The sequence below is a fragment of the Thermobia domestica genome, chromosome 16 (assembly GCF_964235325.1).
Source record: "Thermobia domestica chromosome 16, izTheDome1.hap1.1, whole genome shotgun sequence".
In the NCBI taxonomy this organism is placed as follows: domain Eukaryota; kingdom Metazoa; phylum Arthropoda; class Insecta; order Zygentoma; family Lepismatidae; genus Thermobia; species Thermobia domestica.
Window position 1 is genome coordinate 103309133 of NC_137469.1, and position 23063 is coordinate 103332195.

The 23063-nt window shown below is 36.7% G+C and overlaps 1 protein-coding gene across 1 annotated transcript in view; it reads left to right on the forward strand.

Annotated features, from left to right (window-relative positions):
• Positions 1 to 23063, forward strand: part of LOC145673288 (uncharacterized) — an 85174-nt gene that overhangs the window by 40319 nt on the left and 21792 nt on the right. Inside the window, exons 6-8 of the mRNA XM_081742859.1 lie at positions 9823 to 9907; positions 19486 to 19595; positions 20003 to 20137. Coding sequence (XP_081598985.1) covers positions 9823 to 9907; positions 19486 to 19595; positions 20003 to 20137 — 330 coding nt within the window. The remainder of the gene's footprint in view (positions 1 to 9822; positions 9908 to 19485; positions 19596 to 20002; positions 20138 to 23063) is intronic.

The following is a 23063-nucleotide window of genomic DNA, read 5'->3' on the forward strand; positions in this document are numbered from 1 at the left end:
ATAAGTAGATTAAGAGATGAGTTTTTGGATGTGTTACTTCAACGTTTTATTTCGATTACATTGAGTTACGTACATGCATTGTTATTATTATTAAGATGTGAAAGGTTATGAGATCTCAAATACTTTTTCCTATTACATTCTTATGAAGTAGGCTTCGCGCTGCAAGCTTTCGGAACGTGACAACATAGCACAACACCGTTGCCACACTTGCAGTTACTGTATGCTGTTTTTTCATATAAGCGCGGGGAATTTAAAGGCTGGGCTACAACATGGCTCTCCGCTTAACGCGTAGAATATGTTCGAATAAACATTTTTGTTAAAAAAATAAATACTCTACCAACTAAACCCTTTTTCGTTAAAAGTTTCAAATATTTGGAACACTAGAGTTCCAAATTTTCGAACTATGTTTTGTACGTTTCTCTACCTACCACGGTAAAGGAGATCATAGCGTCATACATTTATTTTAATTACACAAAAAGTATTAAGTGATGAAAATTGAACTTTTCACAACTTACAGTTAATGGATGCATCTACATATCGTACACAGGAAATTATTTTAAGCGATCTCGTTTTCGAGATATAGTCCTATGAACATTGATTTACCAAAAAAATACTATAAAATACGCACTTTTTCATTAATTTCTATTTTTTTCTTATTACACAGTACAAAGAAAATTTTTGTGTCTTAAGTATTGAAAAGACAACATTCCAACAATTCTAACGAGGTACGGCAATGCAATATGTCTTGAGTGAACGTCTGGGGAGCACCGCGAAGTCAGGGCCTATCTTTATGAAATGGAGTTGATTTTAGTTTAGCGTTCCTTTCAGCAGCGAGGCTATGTGAGACGTGGACCTACTGATTAACGTGGAATCCGAACCACATGTGCTCCCGCCGGGAATCGAACCCGGGTCTTCCGCGCCAAAGCTTTATGAAATGGATAGTAGTACATCTGGTTGAAAATGCATTTTTGTAAAGACCTTCATATGTACGTAAAATTACTGCCGTAACATAATGCATTCATAACTATTCAATAAATACATTAATCGACGAATCTATTACATTGTTATAACATAACACATTCACAATAGGGATGGCTAATTCCGGAATTTTGACTCTCCAGAATCCGGAAAGTAAAATAGGAAAGAATCCGGAATTCAGAAGAAAACCGTAATTTTAAAAACTTCCGATTTCGGAAAAATCCCAGGTTTTTCGAATTCCGTTTTCTGAATTCGGGATTTTTCCAAAATCCGGAAAGTGAAATTTCCGATTCCGGAAAATTGGCCATCTCTAATTCATAACTGCTCAATAAATACATTACTCGACGAATCTATTATAAAATACATCATCGTAAGTACAATCATATTTTATTTAATATTATCGAAGCATTTATCTTTCAATAGCATAATTTATTGAATTAGTAATAAAGCCTCAGAGTCGATAATTCCATTTTCAGACAGTCTCTACAAGAACACATTTACAAAGATATCTTCTGGTCATCAAAAGCAATAACAAAGAGATCGTAAATAGCACTCATAACATAATCCTTGATATTTAAGAATGTACTTAAATGAACTTACGTGAGTTACAGAAGTCAAAAAATTTACATCAATTTTGATATCTCATCGTGATAGCAATTAAGAGTCCCAAGAGGTTGATAGTTAACAATACATGGTACTTATTTCGGTTGATCTACAACTCTAAATTAATTATTACATGCAATAGAGTTTGTAGAATACAATTTCACACTTTTAAACCCAATAATCAGGTCTGTTTATACCTAGGCTGGGTAAGAAATAGTGGCAACAATGTTATAGTCGAAGACAGTGCCAATTCTGATGAGAAGCTTAAATTTCATATCACAAGTTAGCTGTCTGCCATGACAACGGCAAGCAATGTGACTTGCATTTCCGGTAGAAAGGTGGACAAAACTTAAAAGGTAACCATTAATATGGCCAATGATCATAATAAATGACATTTATTCACGGTTTCTTGTAAACACGGCATTTATGACAATTTGGCACAATTGCCAGTCTTTAGTAATGATCTATAGGTGCCTTCCATTTCAACTCAGGCAAAAAAATACAAAATTGTACCATCACCATCTCAGATATTGTTGAAACTTTTTTTGTAGCAACTAGACATGTTTTTAAGAGACCCATATTTTTTTGTTTTGTCGAAAAAAATTTTCCCGCCAAGTAATGGGCCATCAAAGACGGGGAGTACAATTTATGAATTGTAGAAGACATGGAAAATGGTCAACTTCGGAGCCTCACCATTCGGCTATGGAGACAGGTAGAGCTATAATTCTTGTTGTGGTATGTACATAGGGATATAAATAAACTATATTTTATTATAGTTTGGTTTGCGCATGCGTATCTTTTTGTACATAAATTAACAAATGAACGTAAATTTATCTGAAAAGTCGAAGTTTGCGAATTTTTTTCGAGCACTTCCGGTTCGAATTTTAAAATTCTGTTTTCACGGTTGGTAAGACCTGGTTACCCGCTTTCCGAAAAAAATTTTGTATCTCTTCTGTGTGCAACCGTTTTGTCGCAAAAAATTCGAGAAATTGTAAAATTTTCAAAAATCGCCATTTTTGGGCGCCATTTTCTCGAAAACACCATCTTTTAAAATTCTGAAATTTTGTCAGATGGTTCAACTTTACATGAATAATAAACACACCAAATACCATTCTCGACCAATGCTTCATGAATTAACTGCAGCCTTTTAAAGTTAGCGAAGTTTCGTTAACTTTGATGTCACAGTTAGCAACACTGGGAACAATAAAAGTGCAATGATTTGATGATGTTTGTGGTTCACATTCATTAAATGAAGAATAAAAGGTTTTCTTGACTGTTTTTTTTTTCATTATTTTGATCAAGAAGGCTCTCAAATAGTAAAATGGGCCTCCCCCTACTCCTCCGTTTTCTTAAACCGAAATAATCTGAGGTGGAAATTACGATTGCGAAACGCACAAATTTCAAGTTCACTTACCTAAAATGGTCTTCGGAAACAAAATTTCACTGATTTTTTTATTTTTTTATTTTTTACATGGACCAATCATTTGCTTGGTTGGTGTCTAATAGCATGTAACCGTGCAGGTGCTCCATAGGTGTTGGCTCACTCACAACTTGTCCAGGAGTGGATCTAGGGGGAAGAAACTTTTTTTATTTTAAATATAAATGAAACCGATCTTAGAGTTTGGAGCTCGTAGCTCTAAGTAGCAGTATACCCCCCCCCTCCTTCCAGAAGTCCGTCCTGGATCCGCCTCTGCGTAGCACATTGTCTATAGTCACAAATGCTGAACGTCCATGTGGAAGCATCACAGCACTTCAACTTCACGTAATTCATGATTTATTCATAATATTTCTGCTACGCACCACTGGTTATCATACATATATGTATGTAACAAAAGTTCCTTTTTGCAGATTTCTTAAATCTATACTTTGAATTGCAGAAGTTCGATTTTGGGGAAAGCATGAAGTTAGTTCATGGTGACCCATTACTGCCATAAAAACTTCGCCATTTCTGAAAGCCAAAGATGACTTCGTTGAATACCAGTTACCGGTCGCATACTTTCCCTTTTTTCTTCCGGAAGTCGTCGAATTCAGTTCCAGGCAACAAAACGAGAGTAATACCCGGAGTTTGTACTTGCACTATACTCACGAATTCTTCTGCGGTTTTAGTGGGGGCGCGGTGGCTCAGTGATAGAGCGTTCATCTCCGGTGCTTGGGATCCCTGGTTCGATCCCAGATCGTGCCGTGTGGGCTTTGTGGTGGACAAACATCGTGCTCGTGGGTTTTCTTGGGGTTATCCCGTTTCCTCCCACTTACTGCATTTCATTCATTTCTCATAATCACAGTCTCCTTTAGCCTAACCGGCATAATCGTGAGACGTAAAACTTAAAAGATTTCATTTCATTTTTTGTCTTCTGCGGTTTTAATACTGTGTATCTGTATTTGCCTAAGGTTATGCCACGTTGCCACATTCTTTACACCTCCCCCCCCCCTCAATACCGTCGCAGAGACCCTTGCATGGCCGGTTTCACTGCTTTATTGGACCTGTCTGCATCTCGAACATCTTAAATCGATTTTTAAAGTGGGATGCAGCGCCATCAGAAATCACTGACACGGTTTGGGAAATTGTAGACACTTATTTTCTCGTATTCAAACCTTTTTCTATAAAGTATATTTTCGCTTTTCTTCGAGTATTTTTAGAACCTTGTCTATGGTTATGAGTATATGAGCCGAATCGTGTGTTTTATCGCCGTTTATTACAACAAAACTGTCAGGTGTTTCATATTCCGGTGATAACTCTGAATGTCACTTTGCAGAATAACAGTCCAGTTTTCAGTGAAGTCCACATGAAGTAAAATAGAATTTGTATCTTGAAATTTTATACGGTGCTTTTCGGTAGCAATTAATTCTTGATGTAGTCATGAATTACAATTCTTACTGTTAAATAAGCAATGTACGATACAAAAACAGAAACTGTCAGTTTTTTTAACGAGATTATTGTTTTCCCATATGGCATACGTAACACTTTCATTTTCATCAGGATCAATAATTAAAGATTCCACACTTACTCCTTCCACTCCAGGACATTCACCACATTCTTGAAGAAGACAGTTGTCATTTTCTACGGATCATACTACTAAAGGAAATAAGTCACTCATGACAGCTTCAATACAGGCAGCACCTTTGATTTGTAGCAACGCAGTAGCAGCTAACTTAAAATTTGCACAATACACACACACACACACACACACACACACACTTCCCTCGCAGGTTGCGGACTGACCCACTTTAGTCGAATACTGTAAAATTCCGAGTGACCCATTCTTGTGTTGGGATTGTTCTGTTTAAAAAGTCAGTAAATTTCTTTAGAACGCGTAAGAAAACGTTTCGATTTTTTAAAACTTTTTGTCCTTTTTCAATCACTGTAATGACATCGCACTTAATTGTGACTTTGTCTGGAGCATTACAAATCATCATTGAGGTAATAGTTCAGGCTTTTTGTAGATCATCAGAATTTATTGGATGGCCATTTCAAGTAAACTTAAAATTTGTGTTTTTCGTAATCGTAATTTCCACCTCAGATTATTTCGGTTTAAGAAAACGGAGGAGTAGGGGGAGGCCCATTTTACTATTTCAGAGAGCCTTTTTTGATCAAAAAAGAAAAAAAAAACAGTCAAGAAAACCTTTTATTCTTCATTTAATGAATGTCAACCACAAACATAATCAAATCATTGCACTTTTATCGTTCCCAGTGTTGCTAACTGTGACATTAAAGTTAACGAAACTTCGCTAACTTTAAAAGGCTGCAGTTAATTCATGAAGCATTGGTCGAGAATGGTATTTGGTGTGTTTATTATTCATGTAAAGTTGAACCATCTGACAAAATTTCAGAATTTTAAAAGATGGTGTTTTCGAGAAAATGGCGCCCAAAAATGGCGATTTTTGAAAATTTTACAATTTCTCGAATTTTTTGCGACAAAACGGTTGCACACAGAAGAGATACAAAATTTTTTTCGGAAAGCGGGTAACCAGGTCTTACCAACCGTGAAAACAGAATTTTAAAATTCGAACCGGAAGTGCTCGAAAAAAATTCGCAAACTTCGACTTTTCAGATAAATTTACGTTCATTTGTTAATTTATGTACAAAAAGATACGCATGCGCAAACCAATCTATAATAAAATATAGTTTATTTATATCCCTATGTACATACCACAACAAGAATTATAGCTCTACCTGTCTCCATAGCCGAATGGTGAGGCTCCGAAGTTGACCATTTTCTATGTCTTCTACAATTCATAAATTGTACTCCCCGTCTTTGATGGCCCATTACTTGGCGGGAAAATTTTTTTCGACAAAACAAAAAAATATGGGTCTCTTAAAAACATGTCTAGTTGCTATAAAAAAAGTTTCAACAATATCTGAGATGGTGATGGTACATGCTCTGCCTGAATTGAAATGGAAGGCACCTATAATAGTTATTGCTACATTTATTTTCTAAGTTTGGACTTTTCAATGGGACTAGTGGTGGCCAGCATAGACAGGGTTCACGAAATAGTGTGAAACGAAAACAGCTTTTTGCTTTTAGCTTTTCTGAACAAAATTTGGTCTTAAGCCATGGCAAAATTAAGTGTATTGAGTTGGACGCACAGTGACACGGTGCGGAATAAACTTCTTTGTCCTTTCTACAAGCCATATTAAAAACACTGAACAGTTCTCCCTGCTAGTCTAGTGTCTAGCGCGCGCCTTTTGTGCGTCATTCCGGCTTCGATTCCCGGTGGAAACACATTGAAATTTGAATGTGTTACGGTGGCTCGGATTTAACTTTAATTTTTAGGTCCATGTCTCGTATAGCCTTGATGCTGACAAAGGGACGGTAAACTTCAATAAGTAAACAAACAAATGCTGAACACCAGAGTAGCACGAAATCAACCACTAGAGTGAAAAAGATAAACTCTTGGGAGAAGTTCACCTATCAGCGAACAGAAAATAGTTGTAAACTACGATAATGTTATCTTCATATATACATCAGATTTTAACATTTTTGCGCCAAAGAAACTTAAGAGAATCGAAAGAAGACAGAAGAAGAAGGAGAACCCGAAAAAACTATTAAACCTGAAAAAAGCGCACGTATTGTATTTTTTAAAAAAAACTGCCTGGTTTTTTCAAACGTTGATTAATATCAACATCTACCGGCTTTAACTGCCATTTGGAAACAATTGGTGTAACTACTTGGTGGATTCGTACAGTAATTTTATGGCATAACATTTATCTATGACGTTGCCACGTCATAAAATTTTTGGTAGGCTGTAGCGTCGTAAGAGGAGTGCGAAATATGTATATACATATCAATTAATGAAAAAACACGGAGTTAGAAACACAGCAGATGAGTGGGTTGGCAACGGACCGCAGCGTCGGACTCTTAATGGTGATGTGTCAGGGAAAATTCAGTACTCCGTGAGGAACAGTAGAACGACAATGGGCAGTGAACTGAGCAAACAGTAATAGTGCACAATGGGCGACCTCTCTGATTTCCAAAAAGGCAGATTGTTTGCATTCGGTTGTATGGTACGAGCATGATGAAAGTAGTGTGTTGGATGTTGTCGCGAGGGACAATGTCCAGGGTGATGGCAGCCTAAAATGTTCACGGCAAAACTACATCGGCGAAAAGAGACAGTCCTCGGAAGAAAATCCTCAATGACAGATCCCGCCGAGCATTAAAGCGGATTGTCACTCGGAACCATCCTGCGACTGCGGTGTAAGTGACGGACGAACTGAAGCGGCATATTGCACTGCCTGGTCGACAATCACATTCCGCCGCGTGTTAATGACGTGGACATAAGGAGTCGGGTTATACGGGCTAATGCTCCATTTGACAGTACAAATATGAGATAAGCACCATGGACCAAACTATATTCTAACGTTAGCAACACACACACATTCACAAGTTATGTTCAAAATTGTCTTATTAGCTGCACGACATGCTTTCAGTGTAGCATTCTTGTACATGTAGCATTTCAGTCGAAATGGTAGAATAGGCTGCAGTAATACAACGTTTCATATATATCGTCCGGAGTCATTGGTATGTGTTTTATCATTCCCCATAGATAAACTCTAAAGGGTGAAATTGGGGGAATGGATTAGTCAATTGACAGTCTTGTTCTAATCCAACGATGTGTAATAATTTCGATAAGACAGACTGTATGTGCTTGTGCACTGTGGGCTGGACAGTCGTCGCGGTGGAAGCGCTTGTTCCTTTATAGTCTACATACTTTCGGAATCTACCCCTTTCACTGCGTAAGTCGACTTTTGTCGACGGAAAGAAAATTCTGTTCCAAAACAATAGAAACCAAAAAATCGCACAGAACACCTTTGGCGACTACTCTCGACAAGTCCAAGATAGGGAGGGTTTTTTTTCTCGTAAGCAGTGAAAGGCCTAGTACGTCTTTAACGAAAAAGTCTATAATGTATTGACCTATTATACTTTCGGGAATCTAGTACGTCTTTAACGAAAAACGGTCCCATATGTTGGCCTACTATTCCACGCTACACAGCTGCACACCATGGACTCTGTCTTTCCACTTGACACATTCAATAGGGATTGTCGACAGACCAATAACGCATGTTTCGGACGTTTACCTGTCCATAGTTAATAAATGCTATTCAGTCAGAAAACAAGATGGAAGACAGATCAAGTGAATTCTGACCTAATGACCATTCACAAAATTATTGACGAACATGATAATCGCTTTTATATACCTAGGTAGGTGGAGTGAGACATGATAGCGTGGAACTTGACGGTTACATACGACATTGTCTGATTCAAGCCAGAATCCCTTGAGATGGAACGTGTGCTAATGTGGGGATCTACGATAGCAGCAGCTAGAATACTATTTTATTCGCTATGGTAATCTGTGGTTTATTTCAAGTAATACGACGAGGCGTTATATTTCCAATTTCCCGTTGTTTGTTAAATATTTTCACGAATAATTGTCGGCTTCGTTTACGTCTGTTGTAGTTATCTCTCGGCGTACACTGTACGCGACAACGAACATTCTTCCTAGATTCGCCATATACTAACAGCATATCAGATTTTTCAGCATTATCAATCATCATCTCCAGCAAATGCAGCACATCCTTGAACTGAACTCTCACAACTAGTGATGAGGATGTCTTCACGTACTACGAAGCACACACATTCGACTCCAAACCATAGTATGGGCAACATTTGGAGCATGGTGCCTATCTCACACTGTTGAAAGGGCAATTAATACTCATCTTTAGGTTCTTTCGACAATATTTGGATGTATTTGAACCAGACGCGCACAATAAATACTACTGATATTGTCATCGCTTGTGCTTACCTTTACTTGACATTTCAATCGTGTCTGTGGGTTTTCTCGAGGTTCTTCCTTTTCTTCCCACATTCTAATTTCACCAATTCTTCCTTTATCATTCACTTGCCTTAATCATCCATCTTCTCTAGCCTAAAGGGCATAATTGTGGGACGTTAAACTGAAAAAAAATAATATCACAATATTGCGAGCGGTGATTATATTCAATGAGAAAAAGCGGAAAAGCTATTACTCACCGCAAAAAATATGTAACAGAATATTCTTTATTCAACAGGTAGCGCTTTCGGAAGATACTACTTCCTTCATCAGCCTGTGGTAGACTTCAAAAAGGATAAAAAAGGATTCAATTTTTTAAAATCCTTTTTGAAGTCTACCACAGGCTGATGAAGGAAGTAGCATTTTCCGAAAGCGCTACCTGTTGCATGTAGAAGAATATTCTGCTACATATTTTTTGCGATGAGTAGTAACCTTTCCGCTTTTCTCAATTAATATATATATATATATATATATATATATATATATATTCGACTATTTTTTTTAATGAGTTACAAGTATTAGCCTTCTACACACTCGACATCTGTGAAAACAACTCATCGATCGTATATTCCATTTCCGACCTGTTTGCAGTACAAGTTTTAGGTGAATCATGCAACATATGAGTACTTCAGAAGGATTTTGTTTGTAGTATATGTGTATATAAAGCAGCGATTTAATTCCAGAAAATTGTAGTTTTCAGTGGACGTTCCGGCTACGTTTGGCATTATCCTCATCAGGACAAGTTTCGAATAGTAAATTGCCCAAATTATATGTTCTAGATATCATACAGTATAGACATATGTTTTAAAATGTATCAGTTTTAGTCTTCGCAATATAAACTTGACCACATAGTGTGAAACAATCATCTTTTACAAATTACTGCATGGATTATGAGATGTTTTCTTTTTGCTTTAGATCTCGACAAGGTGTATGGTGCAATTTAAAAGACGGTATATTGAAGTTGATGATGAATTGATATCTGTGATCACAGATATTGAAGGTAAGCTCAGCATTCATATTAATAATACTGTATATAAGTGCATTTTTTAGGTAACAGAAGAATGAAGTTAGCCAACTTTGTTTTTTAAAATAATTCCGTAAACAGAGCCTGAATGATGTCAAGTTTCATAAAGAAAATGTGACTTACTCTAGTCTTAAATTGTACGATACAAGTTAAAAATTATCTTTACTTTCGCCATGACTCTCTTAATATTGTGCACATTGCCGCATTCTATTATTGCATTATTACAAGGTTATATTGTTGTGGTAATATTAGGAGAGTTTGGTATTAATTGCTCTATTTTTTTCTTCTGATGGAGGGAGAACGTGGCTCTTCGCTGACATTGTGCACCAAGAAAGAACTAAGACCATTGATTCGAATTTTGTGGTTTGAAGGTACGAGGTTCGTACGAAAAGTTCGTACCGGCAACACGTAACTCCGATTGTGTTCAATATTTGGGTGCGATCTTTCTGTCCTTTTCAGCATAATCTCTGTCCATTTTCACACGTTGTCGCACTTTGTGTATCTAGCTTTTAAAAGCATCTGCGAAATCAATTTTGAATGTGTGTGTGAGAAATTGGTATACGGTACTTCCGAGGGAACTTTTGGGTTAAAAATGTCTGCCCCGACAGGAATCATCAGCTTGGGAAATAGAAGTCACTGGGAGCAGGGTAGGTATGGGAGAGAGTCAATGTGTTTGTGCTGCTTGAAGTCGAAGACAATGCCAGCTCTGTGAAGCGGTGCAAAGAGAAATCCTGAACTTGCGAGCTGTAATTGCTTCTCTTGCAATGCAGGAGGCAATCTCTTCTCCAAAATTTGTACACAGTACTTGCCTAGAGATCGTGGTTCCTTTTGACACGGGATCAGCTAGATACTCTCACCCCCATCCCAGAATATGGCGTAGAGAACTTTTTAGTTGGAGGGAACAATGCAAATTTTTTTGGGTAATGTGAGGAGGTATATTTCCACTGTTTTGAGTGCCATTTTGTTTCGGGATTGAACATGGCAACAAAAGTTTAATACAGATTTATCACGGAGTTGAACAGTTATCCATTAGCAGCACTGTTTCTTGTCAGCAAGTCACTGGCAGTTGTATTACGGGGTATCTTCTTCACCAGGACCTAACGTGAAGTGACCTTTCTCATCGTCAGGTGGTTAGTATGTGTTGCATGGCGCCGTGCGAGAATCCTGTAGTTTGCAGATGTCATTCACAGTTCGCCATCTGTCCTCCATTACCAGATTCTCAATAGGACAATATTTTCAGAGGTGGTCACACAACTTGGGCGTCCAATCCTCGGCAAACCATCCATTGATGTCCCCCCTCCCCTCCCACTCATGAATTTACGTTCTCACTTCGAAAGAGTATTATTTGCAAATGCACTGTCTCCACACTCCTTCAGCTACTGATGAATATCCAGTCTTCTTACTTCGTGCAGACAAAATCTTTATGACAAGCTCCTCCACAGTAAAATCCGTATCACCAGTATCCAAAAAGACTTCTCTTTAACAACACAGCTGAAAAAAAAAAATAATAAAAAAAAAATAAAATCGATTAGAAATTTGCAATTTGGCACAGTTATACCTTAAAGTCTCAAGTTCGATCGTCTGCAGGTTCACGAAAATACTGTCAAGCGTTTTGGACTTACATCAAACCGGCACATACTTTTTGTACGCGCCTCATATGGCAGGATCTCAATTCATTACAGGCGTACAGCACAATACGAGGACAGCGCGTTCTATGATATTCGCTTTGCAAATCACTTATGATTCTACAGACGAAGTCATCCGCGAAAACTTGGTTTTCATAAAGTTTCAACAAGATCGGAACCAAAATCAGGTCACTGGTTTCTGTTCTTTATTCATGAATGCACACTGTCAGTGAATCGACCATGTTGTCTCTGCAACCGGATAAAGAAAAATGAAGCAATTAAGATCAAACTCTCATAACAATAACACAACACTCGCGCGAGGGCGAACGGAGTGCGTACAATATAAAGAGTAGTATTAACATGAAAATAATTATTAATTCTATCAAACTTCGGAAAATGATTTCTAAATCAATTGAGAGTAAATGATAATAAAAAAAGAGAAAAGTTTAGCAACTAGAGCAATTGAAAGCTATGTTCTTGGCCAAAAAACTTAAAAAGTTGTACTTTACCAAAGATTAAGTCTTGTACATTTTTGTTAAAATTAACAACTATTAACTTTTTTTTAAAATTCGAATCAAATGAATACTTTTCTGGATTTTTGAAAGTGGCTTTAACCGAAAATATAGTTAGAATTTTTGTTTCGCAGTCGTCTGAGTGTTCTGGATTTACTCCTGTAATCACCATTTTGACAGTTCTTTGTAGTGTTCTCCTCAATCTCACAAGACCAGTATTGGGATAATATCTTTAAATATCGACTTTAGCCAACTTCTTTCCAGGGCATAAGAGCGTATTCCGAAACCTCAAACTCTGACTGGAACAATTTCCGATCATGTATATTAGAACATTTTTCATTGCATTTGTAGTAATGGATGACTTCCTGAAGTTTTCAGCGTAATTCAGAATTTTCTTTGTGCACTTGCGTCATAATTATCTGATTGGTTCCTAAGGAAAGAAAGGATAACTTTTCCATAGTCTTATTTAGTTTTCTACAAAAAAGTATACAGTATTCTGCAAATTTTTAAGAGAGTATCTATACAGTTAAGTACTCTATTTATTGAAAGAAACGTAAACCTAATGTTTTAAGATTATTCCGCGTTTAATCAGCGAATTGTGATCATTTGACTGTAATATCTGGATAGGTACCATCATGTTACAATTTTATTTATTGGTAAATTTATTTTATTTTACGTTAGTTATCCGTAAGTGAAGAAAACGACTGCAATGTAGTAAGTGTAATGAGACAGGGCATTACAGACGGTTGAGATGACGGGGAAGTTCGCGAACAGGATTGTAAAGTGTGTTCCCATTTTTTTTTTTTTTTTTTTTTTTTTTTTCCTGAGGAGTATATAAGAGTTTGAGGGAAGAATTTTGAATATTTTTCCCGTGGAAGGTGTCAAATGTACTGTTGTAATGGGTTGTATATTTTGAGCGTTGTAGTAGCCCGCGTAGCGTAGTCGCTAACGCTCTCTTCTTTGGTGCGAGCGATACCGGATTCAATTTCCGTTGGGGACACTCGGTCGAAAAAGTGTAATAGCTTTTATAGGCCAGTCATCCTGAGTGAGGCTTTTCTGGGTTTTCCCCATTCACACGAAGCAAATGCCGGAATGATACCTAACATACAGGTCCCAGGCTGCTTCCTTCTCCCTTCCCCGGCTAGTGTGTTCGTCGAGGGACGTCATTCCTTATACGAGACGGGCTTAAGATCATAGATGCAGGTAATGCCCAAAAATATGTATAATAATAATAATAATAATAATAATAATAAAGAGCGTTGCAGAACGTTAATATTGGTGCAAATCGAATGTAGAAGTGAATTTGCACCAATGTAGAAGTGAATTTATTTAAGGATATAACTTCAATTAGAAGAATCGCTACTAGCAGAGTAGTAGAATGTGTAATGGGGTGTTGGAGAGGCAAACTGATATCGAATATCGATTACATGTAAATTTCTGGCATTTCTTGAGTGGAAATGTGAAATTTTTCAAGCGACTGGAAAATAAAAGACTCGATACTAATCTCGGTCATCTTATTTTCCCCTCCTTTCTCACTTCCATGCCGATAGAGCGTGAATTTGGATTTTAACAGTATCGGATGTGTGACTATTCATCTCAGCGATCCCAAAAAACTAGGGATACGACACTAATATCGGTCTTTTTCGATTATTTTTATATGTTACCCCTGGTGCTAATGCGGTCGAATTTGATTTAAATGCACCGAAGTGTCACTATTCATCTCAGCGACTCCGAAAACTAGTGATTCGACCTAATATTTGATCATTTTTTATTATTATTATTTTTGCACGTTCTTCCCTTTTCACACACCCCTAGGAGCATTAGGGGTTTTTACACCCACTGTAAGCTGAACTTGTACTTAAATGGCATCGAGTGTGTCATAATTCACCTCAGCGCTCTCAAAAACTATTGGTCATTCGTGTAAGTTTCCTCCTCCTCCCCCTAAATGTGCTAGGGGGTTCTTACTCCTACATATTCTTTTCCAGATTGTAAATAATATGCATACTAAGTGTGGTTGAAATTACTGCAAGCGTTCCAGAGTTATGCTGGAACATGCTTACATACATACGAGGTTAGAAAACTAATGAGACTGATTTTGTACTAACTAAAGTTTTTATGTTTTTCAAACGACAATGTTATCTCCTTTAAAGTAGTTCCCTTGGGCAGCTATACACCGGCGGAGTCGTTATTCACACTCTTGGTAGTAGCGCTGGAAGTCTTCAACTGGTATGGCTTTTAACTGGTCGGTCAGTCTTTTGAATGTTCCCCAGAGTTCCAAGATGACGTCCTTTTAGGACATGTTTCAATTTTGGGAAAAGGAAAAAGTCACAAGGACTCAAATCAGGTGAATAGGGGGGTTGAGAAACAACAGTAATGCGTTTTGGGGTCAAAAATTCACTGATGGAAATGGCCGTGTGACACGGGGCATTATCATGATGAAGCATCACTTGTCTGCAATGTCTGGTCTCACACGAATCACTCTTTTCCTGAGCCTTTCAAGGACACTTTTATAAAACACTTGGTTGACAGTTTGTCCTGGTGGAGCAAATTCTTTGTGCACTATACCCTTACTATCGAAAAAACAAATCAGCATCGTCTTGATCTTTGATTTGCTCATTCCACATTTCTTCGGTCGAGGAGATGACGGAGTGTGTCATTCTTCGCTTTGCCGCTTTGTTTCAGGATCGTACTCAAATATCCAGGATTCATCACCTGTGATCACACAATTGAAGAATTCTTGGTCATTGGCAATCCTCTCAAGAAGATCAACGCACACATTTTTTCGATTGTTCTTCCCTTCAGCTGTGAGGTTTTTCGGTACCATTTTGGCACAAATCTTTCGCTGTTCAAGTCATCTGTCAAACTTTGATGTGCGGTGAAAGTGTTTAAATTTAACTGTTCATTCATCATCCTTATTGTTAAAGGACGGTCTGGTCTCACAAGAGCCCTCACACGTTCAACGTTTTCGTCAGTTTTTGAAGTTGAAGGTCTTCCTGAGCGAGGTTCATTTTCAACGTGTTCTCGGCCTTCCAAAAATGGTTTGTGCTAGCGGAAAACTTTTGCTCTTGATAAGCAATGTTCCCCATAGGCCTGTTTCAACTTTTCAAAAGTCACACTCGCGGATTCATCAAGTTTAACACAAAACTTTATTGCACAACGTTGCTCTAAATTCCAATGCTTCATTTCTGTAACACACAACAAAAACACAACTTCACTGATAGCGCTGTCAAAAATAACTGTGTTAGCTGTACAGAATTGTAACTCGGACTGAAGAAGTAGAAGGGATAAACAAACCGGTCTAGCACAGGCCGGTAGACACAACGTTGCCAGATCGCCCGCAGTGTTGCCAGTCTCATTACTTTTCTCACACACCTTGTATATACCTTACATATTATTTAGAGATTTATTACATTTTATTTAGAGAGATTAATTAATTAGCTAATATACCTTTCTTCGCATGGGGAGAATAGGTTTCTGGAAAATATCTGAATCTCCATCTTTCTTAGTTGTACGCATTTCAATGAAAGTGTAATGATAAAAATTCATGATACACTACTTTTGGCATAAATTTTGAAACACCTTCTCACCCTAGAATATTCCATTTAATCAAAGTGACATTATAAAAATCCAGTTTGAGATTGGTATTAATTATGTTCCGAAAGCCTTTCAAACGTATCAGCCGTTTTTCCGACCCCAAATTCTACGGATTCGACACTAATCTAATTGTTTTTTTTTCTTCATTTTTTCACCTCTTATTCTAATGGAGGCTTAACTTGGACTTAAACGGCATCAGGTGTGTGATTGTTTATCTCAGCTATCCCGAAAAGTGTGGATTCATTATTAATAAAGGTCGTTTTCTATTATTTTTACATTCGAGCCGTTCCCACCTGTCATCCAAAGAATGCTAGATATGTCCTATCCCCACAATATTTTTTTTCCAGATTGTGTAACAAGTTTGGTTAAAATGACTGAAGGCGTTCCAAAGTTGTGTAAGATATAAAAAAAAAAAATAAAAAAATACTATTTACTTTTGGTTTTTATTTCTCCGTTTGGGATCTCTTTATACTTATATGAAATTATAAATCTAATCGAGATTCTTTATCACCACTCAAAGAAATGAGTCTGCCATTTTTACCTTACAACAAAAGAAATAAATTCCTCAAGAAAATAAATCGTCCGCTCGCTGTCGTCTAGGTAACAGGTTCTAAATACGATTCAGTTAAAATGAAAATTCGAGGAATTTATAGTGGATAAATAGTTTATTATAACTAAAATTCCTCTAATTTGGATAAGGTGAGTGACTAGTAATTTTTAGATTCAAAGGACGTAACTTTGCCCTTGTAAAAGAACTTTAATATCTTGCTCGGCTATCCAAAGAACTCAACGAGAGAGTTCAAGGAGCACAGACTCTAATTTCAATATCTAAACTTAAACAATAAAACTTCTCTAAGATTTCTTTGGGAACTGCGGTAAAATGGAAACTAGTACTCTCTCTATTCTAGGTCCATATTCCTTGCTTTCAAAGACTGTTAAACTTCATTACAGTAACAGTCTGGCCTACACCTGGTTTGCACTTTCAACACGCAGAGAAATCCTGATAGGAAACTAACTAAAATCTTAAAGGATAGGAAAACTTAGGAAATTAAGAGTAGCAGCCGTCACTTATGGCCCAGCTATTATATTACGTCTATTATTTAAGACTCTAGGTTAGAAAGGTAAACCGCACACTAATACTTTCGTACACGAAAGTCGCAGTGTGAAAATAGAAACACCAGCCAGGCTTCACTATCGCCTGACTGTAAGGAGATCGAACCAAAATCGCAACCTGAATTCTGATTCCATGGGGAAAGCCTTCAGCACCTGGAGATTTCAAAAACCTAAGTGTTCTGGGTTCACTCTCTCCCTAGGATCACCCCAAGAGCAAATTACTTTTCACTCTTTCTAACCATTAAACTAGAGCCCATTTAAGCCATTACACTAACGTAGAGCTCAAAAACCCTACTTAATTCTTTAATTCTTACTCATATCTCGGGAATTCACCTAAGTTATGGCCAGAGACCTCCTTCTCTAGCGGGACTGCAAGCCAAGGACTAACATATCCACTGGACATCCAGTAACTACTCTAAAAGGCAACTCCCGGAAAAAAAGCTTACTTGCTAATTTCCTTCGGACTGAACAGCCACCAGTATAGAGACCTCTACCCTACAGGCCTCCCTAGCTGAAACAGCCAAAGCCATAAAAAAAAATCCGCCTTTTTATATGTTTTGCCGGGAACAGAAAAAATGAAGAAAAAATTTAACTTAGCAACGGTTCTGGAAACTTCTACAGCAATGGAAAATTATTGGAAAAGCAAGCAACAAAGAGAAATTTTCAAAAAACTAGCTCTCTACCAAGTCTATAATCAAGTGGGCGCGAGAGTAATATTCGATCTAACTAACTGAAACTTAATCTTTAAAAAAATTAGTATAAATGATTGGGATAATTCTCTAATTAATATTTACATACATTTACATATTATGAACATAGTAAAATTATATATATTACGCTATACTTATATTAAATAAATAGTGTCAGATAAATGCGTCATGCGTCAGGCCTGACTTACTAATTAATATACACATCTTAATTTTACATATATATATATATATATATATATATATATATATATATATATATATATATATATATAATATATTAAAATATACCATGCATAATCAAGCAAGGTAACGAAGTGCCCCTTGCATATGCTGGAACCTACGCATACATTTATATATATATATATATATCCTTACTACTGAATTGGTAAGGTTGAAGCGGTATTCCCAGTTGGAGAGTGCTGACAAGATCATCTTGAGGTAATTGTTGACAGACAATGTGGTGGAACATATACAACGATTTGGCAACATTAGATACAGTTAATTGTTACGTCAGATGTTACGTGACACCACCGCCACCTTGCAGACTGTTTTTTACCATTTCACTGTAATAGAATCCTGCAACAGTGCGTGCTTACTGTAGAAGAGTATTTCAAAAACGTTTTAAGTGTTCAATCAGCGTGCATTTCGGAACATTGTAATATTCGACGTAATGATCCGATACCGTCTATCCTTGGTATTGAAGGAAAGAGTTGACATTGTAAAAAGTGTACGTACACATTTTTCCAAATCATGTTATCTCAAAAAACAAGATATGTGTTGGCCATCCGTACACATGTAACTATTTCCTTGGGAGGTGTTTGAAAGAACATGTCTGTCAACAACCCCAACTGAAGTTGAAGATCGGATCCAGGAAGACGCTCAGATTCCTGTGCTCATACTGCGCAAAGTGATGTGTGACCTATCCGGAAGACTGACTCGTATAGAGCGTGAAACAAAATAGAAATCAAGTTATTGATGTAAAATTGTAAGGATTTTATTTTCATGTAGTGTAATTTTCATCAATATAAGAGTAATTTTTAACTTTCTTATGGTATAAATGAATAGAACCTCTTACCTTATTCACTATTGTATCCTGTAGCGTCGATAAGTAAATATTCGTTATGATATATTCATAATCTCCCGATTCATTGTATATAATATGGAACAAAGGAATCCTGAAGCGGTGTTAGAAAATGAAGTGCATATCAGAGAATATTGAAAATATAATCACACACACTTAAGAACGCACACTTTAAACCTTTTCGTTAAAATGCTTCATCAAATAGGATAGGGAAGAAGTAGGTAGAAAAGAAAGAGAACGGAGAAAATGCCGTGACGTCAGCGGGACTTCATGTTGATATTTAGAGTAATTCAGCTAGTATATATATAAGTAAATGTGCCTGATTTTCGCACGGGAAGAATAGTGTTTGTTGATATGTATAGAAACTATTCACAACGTCAGGACCGAGTCAGATAGTTTTCTCGTATGGGGAAATGGTGGATACGCTCTAACTCTTACAAATCGTAAGGCAAATCTTAGTCTGTTTTCATCCTCCCGAAATTCATTTTCCCATAGACTCTTGTAGATGAGTTTCATATTAGTTGAGGACCCGAAATTGGAAAATTCTCCTCGTTTCCCGGCAGTTATTACTAAAATTTTTTAGCCCTCATGAAATATTTATATTCCGTATATCAAAAAATGTTAATATCCAAATTTTCTGGCTGTATGCACAGGATTTCAAAGGAAACGTGGTGAAAATGGAAATTCTTTTAATCTTCGTGCCCTCACTTTTAAGTAAAATTTGTCAAAACTTTGTCCTACCTAAAATCTTATGATATAAGAACATAACGTATATACAAACTTTCGAATTCCTACGCCCAATGGCTTCAGAGGATTGGTGGTGAGTGTGTCAGTGGGTTTATTGTCTGTTTTATTTTATTCGTATACGTAATGATTAATCTAACAAATAATTATTAATTATGATTTTATTTTCCCTCAGATGACGATCTTAGTACTAGTACTGGCTACCATAGCGCTCTGCCTTTGGAAGTTCATGGAGCAGGATATGCTCAGTTACAAATGATTTCCAACTCCAAAGCTGAAAAGTTGGTAAGTTGAGAAATAACTATTGCAGGATTGCTTTCTAAAGTTCTAATTTGAATTGATTAATAACATAACTTCTTTCACGATAACTTTTCTTCATGAATAGATATTCCGTGTAAATTCACATAGAAAGGAAGTTTTGAATATCAGTCTAAGGTATAGTTTCATCATTCTTCTGGCGTAACCTTTTCTTCTTCTTGTATTATTATTTAATTCTGAAAATTTTGGTTCCAGTAAGACTGTACTAGTTGTTTTGTATGGCATCAGGTGTAAATATTGATAGGAACTTAATCATAGCATCAAATATAGAACAAGCCAATGTGTGTATTTTCATGTGTCGTATTAACTTCATAAAATACTACATATACTACATACATATATATTATACGGCATCTGTTATTATTAAATTTCAGATGGCTCCATGTGTACTTATTCATCAGATGAGCTTTGACGTTGAACAGTTCTGTCACGAAATGGCTCAAAAGATGTGCGCGGAAGCCGGCAAGAAATATTGGTTCTGTCATGACTATGATGTTGAAATCGTAGATGTAAGTATAAATATTATTCTCTTTTCGCATTAGATACTTTACGACAGGTTTGTTTATATATATCGACCAGTCGAAATGTCCTCAACCTGGTTAGGGAAATAATTGTTTTTGTAAAACATTCCTCTAAGAGACTGGCTTTCTTTCATCAACTGCAAAGTGAAAATAAGTCGATTAATTTACGACCGTTTTGTCCAACAAGAATGAAAGTACGGCATGTCTCTTTTCAGTCGTGTTACCTTAACTACCATGAGCTTATGGACTTCATGTCAGAGCAATCTTTATTAGATAAGTCAGACGCTGGTGCCAAAGCGCATGACTTCCTAGTTCAAATGCACTCGTTCGATTTCTCTTTTCATCTCGCATTGCTAATGAAACTGTTTTGTCACATAGATAGCGCAAATACAGCATTACAAAAGAAAACTTTATGTATTCAAGATGGTGTAAATATGATTTCAAGCCTACAGCTCACTTTGCAGAATTTCCTAGCAGAACATTATTGTGGTGGCGTATAGTTTCTGGAAGAAGCGGAGCGTGAGTTTTAGTGAAGTGTTTTAATTTTATTTATTTATGTTTTCTGGAAGAAGCGGAACGTGAGTTTTAGTGAAGTGTTTTAGTTTTATTTATTTATTTATTCATTCATTATTTGTGGGTAAATAGTATTAACTGCACATTTGAAAAAATGATCGTTTTGTAGTGAGAACGAAAAAAAAAAAAAAAAGTGCAAAACGAATTTTCTATTTCACTGATTGACAATATAGATAGTAGTGCTTCTATTACTGAGGGAATGTAAGAGGAAATTTCAATGCCATCTTCATCTACAGACAGACCTATATCAAATAAAAGAACCTTTCAGGTACATTGGGGTGAGAAGTTTCCTGGGTTGTTTTATGACGCTAAAGTAGACGCTGCATTTTGTAAAATTTACAAAGACGAATATGAGAAAGAACTTTTGAGGTTTTCACAAAAAATGGAGTTAACCTTTATTGAAACTGGTTTCTGTAATTGGAAGAAAGCATCGAAAAGAATTAGAAAACATGAAAGCTCTGATTGTCATCGAGATTCGTTTTCAAAACTTCATGTTCTGAACAGCAGGAGACTCGTTTTCAAACCTTCATGCTCTTCAAGTGTATCTTCCCAGCTCTCTGATGGTAAAAGAATTCAGATGGAAGTGAGTAGAATTGCCCTACTGAAGTTACTTTCTTCTTTGCGTTATTTGGCTGTTCAAGGGCTAGCTATAAGGGGTCATATTGACGACAAAAGCAATTTCAATCATTTGCTCCTATTGAGAAGTGAAGACAGCCCTATCCTTAAGTTGTGGCTTTAACGAACGAGAGAGAGAGAGAAAAAAAAAAATGGATATCACACGATATATGTAACGAAATGCTATCAATTATGAGTAATGCTGTAGTGATGCAACTTGTGTCCACTATAAAATCCACAAAGTATTACGTTATGATTATTGACAAAACAGCAGATATCTCAAAAACAGATTTCCTTTTGCTTTAGAATAGACACCAACGATCTTGAAATCGATAAAATTTTTCTAGGCTTTTACTCAATAAATGACACATTCAGAAACTCTTTTCAAAATAATTCAAGATGTTCTACGTTTTAGTCTGGAAATAATATATTGAAGAGGCCAGTATTATGATGGCGCTTCCAATATGACTGGCGAACGTGGAGGACTTCAAGCAAAAATGTCTCAATTAGAATCGAGGGCTCCTTATGTACATTGCTTTGCTCACTCTCTTAGCTTGGTTGCTCAAGATACTTTATGAAATATGACAGGCTTTGGAACAAAAAAACATCGATTTATACGTTGTTACTGACTGCGTTTTCTCCACAAAATGACCAAAACTCAATATTTGAAAATATAGAAAGAAAAAAATCAGAAGAAAATAAGAGCGACAGGGTCGATTTTCTGCAGCCAGGGGTCATAAATCCCTATATAAACTACCATGTGTTGCAACTGCTAGCAGGGAATGTTCAGAGGCCTTCCAGAATTCCTAGAAAAAAGGCCTACTATACTTGTCCTTTACATCCGCTCATATAGTTATAAAACGACGGCAATTCTCTCTCTCTGTTTGTTTTCATGCTCCAGGACGACAGTGCTCACCAGTCTAGTCACCAGTAAAGAATTGTAGCTGGGAGTGGGAGAAGAAAAATACTCTCTTTCCTCTTTTCAATAAGTTCTGAAACGGAAAAATAGTTGTTTGGCGACACTAATTTTACTAAAGAAAACTAAATGTTCTGAAAATGAAAATGCATCTGAGTAGATATTTTTTAAAACTAAGAAGGATACGAAGGATATATCCTTTGAAGAAATAAGGATACGAAAACATTTATAACTGAAATATAGGAAGCTCAGCCCCCCTCATCGGTAATATTGGGGGGCTGAGACCCTAGGTTCCGGCGCCTGTGGACGATGGTGACACATCCTCCGTTACCCCACATCATAACTCTTGAACGGAAGCGAGTTTGTGATTTTTTTTTTTTTTCCAATAGATAGCTGCAGTAATTATATCAGCCGAGTTCGTTAATAGAGTCACCCGTTAACATCGTAATGGACGACGGTGACTTAATCCTTCGTTAGTCCACACGATAACTTTTGGATGAAAGTGAATTTTTGAATTGATTTTTTTGTAATAGATAGCTACAGTAGTTACCTCGGCCGAGTTCGTTAATGGAATCAGTTAACATTTTAACGGGTAACGGTAACTTAAGACCGTCCCTTAGTTTACACAATACCTCATGATAAAAAGCGAATTTTTGAATGTTTTTTTTTTTTTTAACATTAGATAGATTGATTGATTATTTTGGTCGAATGAGTGAATGTGTTAACATCTTCATTGGTAATGATGACTTTAACGGTAGCTCTCCACGTCCCTTATTGTACTCGTGGAACAAATTTACACATCTCGCCGTT